The 12,132-nt window shown below is 40.5% G+C and overlaps 1 protein-coding gene across 2 annotated transcripts in view; it reads right to left on the bottom strand.

Annotated features, from left to right (window-relative positions):
- Positions 1–2,910: 2,910 nt before the first annotated feature.
- Positions 2,911–12,132, bottom strand: part of PLA2G7 (phospholipase A2 group VII) — a 28,949-nt gene continuing 19,727 nt past the window's right edge. For both annotated transcript variants that reach the window (XM_054021799.1, XM_054021800.1), the window contains 9 exons: positions 10,779–10,929; positions 9,989–10,082; positions 9,053–9,121; positions 8,247–8,394; positions 6,722–6,835; positions 6,379–6,470; positions 5,726–5,896; positions 3,816–3,964; positions 2,911–3,284 (listed from right to left, as the gene is read on the bottom strand). In XM_054021799.1, coding sequence (XP_053877774.1) covers positions 3,172–3,284; positions 3,816–3,964; positions 5,726–5,896; positions 6,379–6,470; positions 6,722–6,835; positions 8,247–8,394; positions 9,053–9,121; positions 9,989–10,082; positions 10,779–10,929 — 1,101 coding nt within the window. In that variant the 3' untranslated portion in view covers positions 2,911–3,171. The remainder of the gene's footprint in view (positions 3,285–3,815; positions 3,965–5,725; positions 5,897–6,378; positions 6,471–6,721; positions 6,836–8,246; positions 8,395–9,052; positions 9,122–9,988; positions 10,083–10,778; positions 10,930–12,132) is intronic.

Raw genomic sequence — 12,132 nt, 5'->3', positions numbered from 1 at the left:
GGTTTTGTTCCTACTTGTAGAATTGTAAGCATGGTGAGTGAAATAAACTTTTTCTGTTGCATGTGTGGAAACTGCTGTGGAACAGAGCAAGTTTCATTAGATATTACCATTTTCTGTTAAAGGCAAAGGCACGCTGCCATGCTATGAGTAATATGTCAGAATTCTAAGAAGTTTGGTAAGATTAAGATGAAAACATGTTTTGTGCCATAATCAAGTAAAGTAGATTCTCTACAAATCTGTAGGATTTTTCCTTGCAATTGTGATTTAGGAACACAAATCCCATTGACAGTGAGTCATATGATACTGGAATCCATTTTAAACCTGGTGCTTTTCCATTTAGAAGGAAGGATGGGAACCCAGAAAGACAAAGGATTCCCGCCTTGGGTCAATGCTATAAAAGGGGGTGGAGCAGAACAAAGGGGGCTGCCAGTCATGAGAAATCCTACTTACCACCTGAGCTGAAACTAACAAGAACTGTGCCGGGGAAAGGATTGGGCCCAGACTAGGAAGGAGTCCAGTCTGTTAGACAAGCTTATTGGAACATATCTATGGGTGAGATTTACCTGTATTCAGTTTCCTAATGTATTAGGCTTTGATTTGTGTGTTTTGTTTTATTTTGCTTGGTAACTTGCTTTGTTCTGTCTATTGTTACTTGAAACCACTTAAATCCTACCTTTTATACTTAATAAAATCACTTTTTTTTATTAATTAACTCGGAGTAAGTGTTTAATACTTTGGGGGGAGCAAAGAGCTGTGCATATCTCTCTATCAGTGTTCTAGAGAGCGGACAGAGTAAAACAGATTTATTTGGGGTTTGGATCCCATTGGGAGCTGGGTGTCTGCGTGCTGGAGTCAAGAGTACTTGCTGAGCTGTATTCAGTTAAGTCTTCAGCTTTGGGGCGAGGTTCAGACCCTGGGTCTGTGTTGCAGCAGGCTAACGTGTCTGGCTCAACAAGGCAGGATTCTCGAGTCCCAAGCCATCAGGGAAAACTGGCTCAGAGGTAGTTTCAGCACATCATGTGACAGTCCCAAGGGGGTCTCTGTGACCGAATCCATCACACTCTCCTGCTGGCAAAGAGCAGCTTCACGGGAGACCTTACAGCAGTGCTGCTGTAAGGTCTGTAGTGTGGACATAGCCTAGGAGTACTATAGCTGCTACTTGCCACAGCTATGAAAACAAAACTGTCAGACGATGCCTTCTAGAAAAGATAGAAGGGAAAGGGCAGTGGCTGATCATGCAGATGGTATCATAGCTATAGCATTCTAAATATATCAACCAAATGGGTATTGACGAGGAAGTATGTGTGTTAATTACTTGTGCCAAATGGCAGGGTGGGAGCAAGGGGAAGGTGACAATGCCATGGGCAGAACTGGGAATAGACCATCTCTAGTAGGTGGTAATGTGGCTGGGGAACTCGTGTACATAACAAATAATGACTGTTTGGCAGTCCTAAAAATGAAATTTTATCACAGCACTGGGGCTAATGGCCTGCCCCTAGGTCACTCCACAGGTTCTCTACTGAGGGGGAACAGTACTCTATCTGTGCAATAGACATGGTCTTAAAGCTCTCTTCCTCTGACTGCTAATGGCTCTATGAAAGTTCAGTTGTCCTTTGCCAGAATAGTGATTCTATGAGGGGGGAGGTGTTTATTTGGGGGGGAATTAAAAAGGACCGCTCCTGAGTTCTAACAGACACAAAATGACCCCTTGGGGGGAAGGAAACACAATTTTCAGTTGGAGATAATGTAGCTTAAAAGTAAATTTTTCTATTTCCCTTTGTACAGCAAATTCCAGTTCAAGGGCTTGTTTATGGCTGAAAACGTAGATTTGTATTGGAGTGGCACACACCATGTCAGAAAACTGCAACTTGTCCTGGAACTAGGCTACAGTTTTCTTATAACATGTAAAAAAGCATCCCTAATAGTAATTGTGCGTGTCTCAATATGTTGAGATGGCATTTGTACAAAGCAGGAAAACGTATATGAACACAAAAGAATTACTCTTAAAAATGAAGACTACGCTGCCTCGAGAGTTCAGTTTTCTCTCCAGGATCAGCCCCAACTGATGATTACAAAGCAGACAAAAGCTGCATGGAGAAGGTGCACAAGTCCCGATGACTTGTGCTTGTGGCACTTAGTTGCTTGGAAAAATCCAACCCAAATGCTCCATGTGTTTTGTAATCTTGACAAGAAATTCTATTAGTCTGTCATTTGAGGGGAAACATTTCAGCCAAGTTGTGTGCAGTTTTGGTTTCCTAGAGCATGGCAGGAATGCTTAAGCATGTGCAGTGTGGCTTCTAAAAACAGAATCAGTTATTAAAGTATATAACTACTAAATATACCATAGGTGGCACCTACAATCCAAACTGGTTTGAATTTTGGGAGGCAAGACTGTGATTAAAGTCCCTAGATCCCAATCTGTCCTGGCAATTTTGGTTCTGGGTCAAATCCAAAACTAGAAGGAGCCTTCTTTCAGTTTGCAGTTCAGATGGAACTGAAACTTCACAAGAAGAGCCAAACTTCCAGAAATCTTACAGGAACTCTCCCAAGAACAATTGCTCTCCAGAGGCTTCCAGTGGTGCTGGTAGCTGGTGGAAATGGATTTTACAAAATATCTCCATTTGGGATCAGAATCTTAAGAAACTGAATCTGGGCTTCCCGTTCGATATTCTTGAAGTCAAGCTAACTTAGGCCTACTAAATTTTTTTTCTAGTACTTATGTAGCACTCTACAGCTGGAGAGCTCAGAGCATCAGATATACTGGTTAGGCATTGTCTCCATGTTAAAGATGGAGATGCTGAAGAGCAGAGAGGTTAAACATTTTGCTCAAACTCTTGCCAGAACAAAAGTCGCCTGATGTAAACACTAGGCAACACTGCTTCTTTCCTAATTTAGAGCCAGACATCCATCTAATAGCTGATTTAATATTTAATTGGTAGAAAGCAAAAGTTTATTCTAGTATTTTAAAGAGTAAGTTTATAGGCTGGTACGAATTTAAACCCCTGCAACTCTTTTATCAAAGTGCAATGAGATATTAATACAGGTGACTGTGAGGCACAGTAAGAGAAAGAAAAACGGTGTAGCTGTGGGAAGTAGCTGACCAGCAGTACTACTAAGTAAGATCTTGTTGAAGACTTAAGTGCTTTAGTATGCCTGGTATTATCAGTTTCTTCATTCTAGTGTTTCAGGCTGAGTTGAGGGTAGATCAATGTTGGTTCCAGGAATGACATTATGTCCTTCGCCATCTACGAGAGCGTCCCATTGATCAAAATCTTTCTTCAGACCTGTGGAATGTGGAAGCAAAACAAATGGGACCAAAACAACTACTGTCTGAAGGAGACAAATGCAAAAATGATTAATTAAAATCAAACTACCAGCTAATGAGCTAATTCCTTGCCAATTTCATCTTTTATAATCAAACTGGTTTGGAAGATGTTGGAACAAAATAAAGTATGAAGTGGGGAAACCTTAAACGATTTACACATCTCATAAATTAGAAATGAACAAAATGAGGAAAATGTAAATGTTCCTAACTTGAGGCACTTTAACCCGATCTTGTAGCTGGGAGAAACTTTTTACAGTCAAGTTACAAACCTGGAGAAAAAAGTCAACTATCAAAGCATTCACACATTTTCAGCAAGAGGCAGGTTAGCAAGTACTGAGATAATTCACATTTTAATTTTTGGCCTAAAGGAAATAGTGGGTTAGTTTGAGGAGCTGCATAGGAATAAAGAGTTGATTAATGCTTATTCATAAAGGATTTAATAGTCACCTGAGCCTTTTAAACAAAACTACTTTTTAATACTGCTACTTACCTAAATGTTTCTGCAAGAAGGCTAATGAAGCTTTGTTGCTAATATCTATAGCTATGTTTGGGTCTATTTCTCCCTTTAATTTGAAAATCTTTCCAACAAAGTTACCAGTCAGGAAGGTAAAATCTGGAAAACTCTGATGTACTGATCCCCTGTAAACAGAAAAGAGACAGTTTTAAATAAGTTCATAGGAAGGCAGTTTTGTAATAAAAGGTAATGTGTGTAAATCAAGTCATTTGCAAAGATAATCATGGATTATATACTTAATTGGGATAGGAGACTTGTATTCCTCTATTGCTACTGCTGCTTCAGGGCTTGTCTTTGGGAATAGCTATTGTGTGTTAAATTCAAATCCTGCCTTAATCGGAATAACTTTCAAGTGTAGAAGAACCCTAAGGGTAAATTCTGTCTTGAGGTACATGTCTACATGAGCAGTCTTGAAGTCAAGGACCGCAGTTTTGTCTTTGAATCTGATATCCTTAGGGCTGCAATAATCATCTGCCCCTAACAGCTCTTGCCCAGTTGGTTGGGATGTGTTATCTAATGGAGCCAAATAATCATATTCATTGGATCTGCTCCCCACGCTCTCCAAATGCCCCTTGAAGGACCCTTGAAACTGTTAATTGAGTCATAGATTCCTGGGCCAGAAGGGATCATGGGATCATCTAGTCTGACCTCCAGTATAACACAGGCATAGAACTTCCTGCCAAAAATTCCTAAAGCATATCTTTAGAAAAAACATCCAATCTTGATTTAAATGCTAGTGATGGAGTATCCATGACCCGTAGTAAATTGTCCCAAAGGTTAATTACCCTTGTTGAAAATGTATGCCTTATTTCCGGTCCAAATTTGTCTAGGTTCAACCTCCAGCCACTGGATCATGTTTTACCTTTCTCTGCTGGACTGAAAATCCCTTTATCAAATATTTGTTCCGCATGTAGATACTTATAGACTGTGATCAAGTTACCTCTTAGCCTTCGTTAAGCTAAACAGATTGAGCTCCTTGAGTAGTGGTGGGCAACCTCCGGCCCATCAGGGTAAGCTGATTGTGGGCCGCGAGACATTGTGCAGACGTTGACTGTCTGCCAGCATGGCGCCCCGCAGCTCTTAGTGGCCACGGTTCTCCGTTCACTACTTACTGTCCTTGAGCCTATCGCTACAAGGCATGTTTTCTAATCTAATCAGTCTTGTGGATCTTCTTTGAACCCTCTCCAGTTTATCAACATCCTTGTTCTCTGTGTCAGTGAAGGAATACAAACCCCTTGTGTGGGCTTCTTATGTTCTTCTCCACCCCATCACCTTCAGGGCCTTCTGTGGATGGGTCAGGAATTTTTAGAATTTAGCTGTTCTCTGCTTAGGAGAGGTGAAGGCCTCAAAAAGGACTCTCTTTTTATGGCCTTGGGCAAGTCTCATGACCCAGCTCTACAAAAGTATTTAAGCACCTAACTTCAATTGAAAGGATTCGCTAGTAGTCCAGGGAAGTGGCTGGGATATGCAGATCCACTGGTCACAAATTCCACCTGGGTGTTGCACAATGGGCTGCAGTTGCTACTCTAGCTCCCAGTCTCACAGCCAGGTTACGCAGATACCATGGTGATGGCCACAGCATAAGAACCTGAATACAATAGAATAGATATCTTGCATCTTTGGTTGGATGACACGGGAAGTCTGTATTGATTCTGTGCACAAAGCCCTTTGCTATGACGCCAGACTTTTATATGAAGAGATTTGAAAATGAAAATACCTTGCATGGTAAATACTTCTGGTGAGGTTGTAATAACTGGCACCGCTAGATTCCTACAGGTAAACCACCAACTCTGGTTAGAAGCCTGTAATTTTCCTCCTGTAGATTTTACAAGCAATGAATCCAGTCTCTAGAGAAGAAAACAGGACTATAGTGCTGTAATACTTACTTGATAGTGATCATTTTTCTTATTTTGCCAGTGGAGTCAAGTTTCTTCATTTTTAGAACATTTGAAACCCACTGGAATTTTTCTGAGTTGATAAACAACAATGGCTGTTCGACCCTGGAATAAACGTCATCATCTAGAGGAAGCATCCATGCATCCAGGGCAATGCCACACCTGCAAAAAAAGGAGCTATGGGATCATATCACTGATGCAGAATGGTTCATAGGGTAGTCTCAGTGTGCTTTGAGTTACGGTGTACATGGATAAACAGGCTAAAAGAATTCCTAAAGGGTTAGCATGCTTTCATTTCAGACTGGAAATCTATTTGGTAGGGCAGGGAGCAGGCTGTGGTTCCACTCAGTCCTGTCCCTGGCCCTGTGAAGTTCTGGCAGACACACTTCCACAAGGTACCAAGGAATGAGGAAGCACGTGAGTCTGATCCAGATGTTCTGGCTCCCCGGAGCTCACAGAAGCAGGAGTAGGTAAGGGGAAAATTGTCCATAGTAAGCAAAGCCATTTTCTTTACAATTGCTGTAATCATTACAGTTAGTACTAGTTAAATGAGATCTCAACATAGCCTAGAAAAGCAAAAAGCTTAAATGCAGAATGATACCATCCCAAAGCCCTGGGACCTGCCTTTGCTTTATGATACTTACTTGAATCTAGCGTCTTTGCTAAGAGCCTTAATGGCTGTGGCAGCACCAAAAGAGTGTCCCATCACAGCTATTCTGTCACCATCAATAGACTCCTGGAAAAGAAATCAAGATACTGTAAGGAACATTCCTTTCCCCACTTTTAGTCATTACGGCATATCTATTTTAAAAGCTAGAGACTACTGCAATGGAAATAGAATGACAGCAGCTATAAAAACACAGCTTCAGGATTGCATGAGATGAAACTGTTATACAACTAATATATTTGGCTGATGTGGGGATCTCAAAGAGAAAACAGATGGGTGATCAAGCTATTATTAAAAGGAGTCTGGGTCTCTTCACTCACCTTTAACAGAGTCCAATCAAAGTTTAAAGATAGTACATTCACTACATGATTTCCATTATTAATACCAAGAATTAGGTCAAGAGCTTTGATACACTCCTCTGTTCTCTGCTGCAACTAGACATAGATAAAAGACAACAACAATGATTCTTCTGGACGAAAAAAACAAGCTACCCGGCATTCAGTTAAAACACTTAGGAACAAATCTTAGAAACATCTAGAGCTTCAAGTCATTGGGATTACTCTCATGTTCAAAGATAAGCACTTTGCAGATTCGGAGCTTGGATCCATAAATAGAAACAAATTAAAGGAGCTGTACTAGTTTAGAGAATTTGGCCCTTAGGACTGAAGTGGCAGTGAGATCACGCTCACAAGAGTGAATTTAGCCCCATGAGAGCAACTCCCATGGAGTCAGTACTTTTCAGGAGCAGGCTTGTCAGGACTTGGATAAAAGATGTATTTAAAACTTGTCTGGTCCAGATGACCCCTTGTCTCTCTTCTGGGGTTCGCCTGAATGAGCTATTGTATTACAGGACAACTTGCCCTGTCTATACTGGAGCTTTGAAGTGTGTTAATATACTGTTTGTCTTCATCTAGACAAGCCCTCAGTGGGAACCAGTCGGAGAGCCCTTCTTATGTGTATACGCATTACCTAATGATGGTTGTGAGATGTTTTTGCATTCCTTTTGATTTTTATATTTTACCAAACAGGAAAAATAATATTTTTCTCTTTCTTTGGAACCAGCTTTCTATGTGAGGGTGAAATTCGCCCCCGTGCAGCTGGCCAGCACGAGGCCTGTGTGCCACTGAAATCACTATGAATCCCTGAAAGAAACACCTGCTAAGCTCCACCAGAGAGATCATTCCAACGGGCGATAACGCTGCAGGTTATTCCCAACATTTCTCTAACTGGCATGAATTTAGGCTCACAAATAGGATATTGGATGTATATATGAGATGTCAGTTGTTGCCTTATTGGTATGTACACTTTCACCAGAGATTCACTAAGGACCTCATCCAAAGCCTATTGAAATCAGTGGAAAGACTTCTACTGACATAAGTGGGGATTGGATCAAGAAAGAAAAACTGCTGGCATGCTTCTGCAGCCAGCTCTGCACTTGGAAGGCTTTGTGGGTATAACTATACCTGTTAAGCATGCCTAGTGTGGACACAGCTTACGCCAGCAAAGCTGCTCTTTTGCTGATATAGCTTATTCGAGGCCTCCCTGCTTCCCCCACCTCTGAGCAAAATAAGCTATACTGCCAAAAGCACAGTTGTGCTGCTAGAACCACAACTATGTTAGGGGCTTTTGCCAACATAGCTATGTTGGTCACAAATCATACCTCATCACGCTCCTGAGCAACATAGCTATGCTGGTAAAAGTCTGTAGTGTAGACCTGGCCTGAGGTAGGAAGCCTGATGGGTTAGTGGCCTTGCAAATATGCCAGCTTTAAGCAATCCCTTAGCACCTATTGGGTGCTAGATTGCATCTCCCTCATTTGTTAGATCAGCATTCCACAACAAATACCTGTTGGTGGCGTAGAGGAAATTCCTGTTCACCTCGTTTTAGTTTTCTGTAATAGATCCATTCGTCTTCCAGATTTTCTGTAGCCTCTTCTTGTGCTTCAAAAACAGGATTCTCCTTACGGTAGTAAGTCGCAGAAGAGGATTCATCTCTATAATATAGAAAAAAAGTTACTTCTGAAGGCTAGTTCACACTCATGCCAACAATGCTCAACCCACAGGGACTTCAGGGGTGAAATCGTGTCTCCATTGACGTTAACAGGACTGGTGCCGTTGATTTCAATGGGGCTAGGATTTCACCCCCATCAAGAAAGACTGGCTCCTGGCACCAAGAAACTAACTAGAGCAGCATTATAATTAAATGTATATAATAAAGTCTAAATGAAAAGAAAACAGACCTTGTTTTGACAGGGTCTAATATTAAACAGCCACAAATAGTGCATTTAAAAAAATTACATAGACAACTGACAGCTACCCTAGTCAAAGAATTCAAGTAACTTGCTCTTTGTTTAGATTGAGAGTTGAACAATGGGAATTACTTGGGTTTTGAAGAAAATTAATACTATTTTAGTCTTTTTAAATAAATCTAAGTTATACTGTACAATAAACACTATGTTCTTTTTGCGTCTTTTAGACTCAAGACGTTGCTGAGAAAAATAATCTCTCCCAGTCAAATTTAAGTATTTATCATATTTAAGAAGGTCTCAGGTTTTGCACACAGCACCTTGCAAGAGCAAATTATAAGCATAGGACTTAGTGAAATAACTGTTCGCCTCTTCTAAGCCAAAAAAGCAGATTTACTATACAAACCTGTGCTCCACAGCAGCAACTATAAAACCCTGAGATGCCATCTCAATGCAGATAGCAGAATATATAGTCCTGAAATCAAAAAAATACACTGCTTAAATACACCATTTCAATACCTTGCTCCTGAAATAACATATAGGCCATATTTGTACTACACCTAATTTAATATTTTACATTGTAGCTCAATGCCTCCTTTCCTTCTCAAGTTACTACTGGAGTGATTTTTATGTGGAAGTCTGTAAAACATGTTCAAAGTCCCACATAAATAATAATAATTACTAATAACAACTAGCTCTTATATGGTGCTTTCATGCATAGAACTCAAAGTGCTTGTGAAAGGATGTCACTATCATTATCCCCATTTTATAGATGGAGAAACTGAGGCACAGGGCAGGGAAGTGATTGCCTAAGGTCACCCAGCAGGCCAATGGCTCAGCCAGGAATCCCTCTGAGGTCTCCCGAGTCCCAGTCCACTAAGCCATATAGCCTCTCTATCTTTATATCAACACCCATTTTGAAGAGGATTTTTTGAGGAAGAGAAACTAATGATTATATATAATAATATCATCTGCATAATACTTTACATCTTCAAAGTGCTTTACAAACATTAATTAATTGATTCTCACAACACTCCTAAGAAACAAGTATTTTCAAATAGGGAAACATAAGTAAACCAAAATTGGAGCAGGCCCTCAGTTTTTATCAATTGGCATTGATTTCCATGGAGATATACTACTTTACACCAGCTGAGGATCTGGTTTTTAAAACCAGTTTTAGCTAATGCGGTGATGGATCCAACACAACTTGACTGAAATAATGTTCAAAACCATTCTCAAGAACAGTCAACTTCCTGGGCTAAATTCCTCCCTGCGATCAGTGGAGTTACATTGGAGAGTCACTTGTCCCCATGTGGTCTGAGGCCACAAACGGCAGCATTACCGGAAAGCTCCAAGTCCATGGGAAAAAATAATGAGGGGGTATTTCTCTCCAGGCTTGAAAGCAGCATTCCATTTTGCAGGACAAGTCACTGAGCCTAGACAAAACAGGATATCTGCAGTTAGTGCGGCTTCTTACGTAACCGCTTCTTTGAGAGACATTCAGATACCCTCCCTTATCTTGAGTAGCTGCTTTACTCCTCAGATTGACCCACTGATTTCAATTAGATTATTTGAGGGAGATACACAAAGCAAGTAAGAGCAAAGGCCTTAGTTCGTATTCTGCACTATAAAGCCTGATCCTACAAAAATGTATTACCAGGCAAAGGGTGAAATTCCCCCCATACAGAGAGCTGGCATCAGGCCTATGTCCCACTTAAATTCTGTAGGGGAAGACTTTCAAGGGCACAAAGGCCATTAGGCATCCAACTCCTGCTGACTTTCAATCAAAGCTGGGCACCTAGCCTCCCCTTTGTGCTTTCAAAAAACTTCCCTATAGGGTTTAAGTGATGGCCCTTTGCTCAAGGATGAATTTTACCCATAGGGCTTACTACTGGGAATATTCCCAGACACCCATGACAGTGGTATTTGGGCACATGGTGCAGTGAAACATACAGTCACAGTCATCTGAATATTATTGCCCCATAGGAAAAAGAGGAGAAACAGTTCTGCAAAGGAAATTCCCTTGAGCTCCTGCAGTATTAACACATTCCTCACGTACAGGTGCCATAACTAAACTGACTACAGCACACAGTGTCTCACCAGTAAGGCAATTAGAAATAAACTCATCTTACCAACATAGTACTGAAAAAATGTCTCTCCTAACACCCGGTACACGTTGAGGAAGTCAGCAAGTCCACGATAATATTCACTGCTGGGGATCCACTTGGTTTCTTCACTACTTGTGCCATTTTGCGAAGGATAATACAGACGAAAGAAGCTTCCCTGTGATTGAATCAGAAAAAGAAATAGATTCTCACTGAAGCTGCTAAAAAATAAAAATATTTTTACCAAAGAATTTAACATGTTAAAATGATACCACAAGGTGTAAGAGAGAGTCCAACGAGAAAATTAACAATAAAAAATAAGTTTTGATCGCCACCAAATGTATCTGTATTTTTCATACCTGGGAACCAAACAAACATGATCTCTGGCATCCAGCTAAAGTTAGATAACATTCCCTCCCAGGCTAAACTACCATTAAAGCATTATTTCAAAATGTACAATACAAACTCTCTATTAACTTTAGAGCATTTGCTGCCTCCCTTCTCTTATTTCTCCTTCTTTCCCTATTCTCTTCCTATTTTCCTCGTGCATCATATTTCTTCAGACATGTTCAGAGCCTGCATTTCCCTCAGACTTGTTTCAGGCAATGTGTTCCAGCAGATAGAGCACAGACTGTGAGTCAGGAGATCTGACCTTTATACACAGCTTAGGCACTGACTTGCTGTGTGCCCATTACTCCTCTGTGCCTCAGTTTCTCTGTCTAAACTGAGGACAGTGATACTTACCCTCTTTGTAAAGCACTTTGATAGCAACAGATGAAAGCTGCGTAAATACAAAATATTACCATTAATAATTTTCTATAGTGTTTCTTCTTTGTTAAATGTTGCAGATTATTTTTCCCTCCAAACCAATCTCTTTCAAGATGTTTTCATATATGCTGCGGTCTCTGTTCCCTTGTGCATTTTTTTTAGTAGTATTTTCTCTCTCCCAAACTCTTACCACTGTTCTCTCTCCCTTCTCAATTTCCTTCCTTTTGGGTCCTTTCTCTTCTCCAATTGGACACCCCTGCTCTTCTTGTGAACCATGTAAGCCATTGGGTAGGTTTTTTCAATGGAATGTTTCTTCTGCAAGGACCACAGGGTGGGACTATGTACAAGTAATTTAATGTAATAAGGTGTCTGTCAGATAAAAAGTATGTACAGTTTGTATTCTTGCTCTTTAGGACAAAAGTGACATTGGAGCACACTATTCAAAATCTCTCTGATTATATTGTGTTTCAGTGAATTAATTGTAGGAGTGCATGCAGAATGTCCTAAACAATAGGGCAAGATGGCTGTTAAGAACAATACTTATTTTAAACTGGACTTTTAAAAACAGTTTCAGGTTGCTTGAATATTAAGTTTCTGATCTATTACCCAACGC

Source organism: Malaclemys terrapin, chromosome 3 (genome assembly GCF_027887155.1).
Source record: "Malaclemys terrapin pileata isolate rMalTer1 chromosome 3, rMalTer1.hap1, whole genome shotgun sequence".
Taxonomy (NCBI): domain Eukaryota; kingdom Metazoa; phylum Chordata; order Testudines; family Emydidae; genus Malaclemys; species Malaclemys terrapin.
The sequence above is the reverse complement of the archived record's forward strand: the minus strand, read 5'-3'. Positions and strand labels throughout refer to the sequence as shown.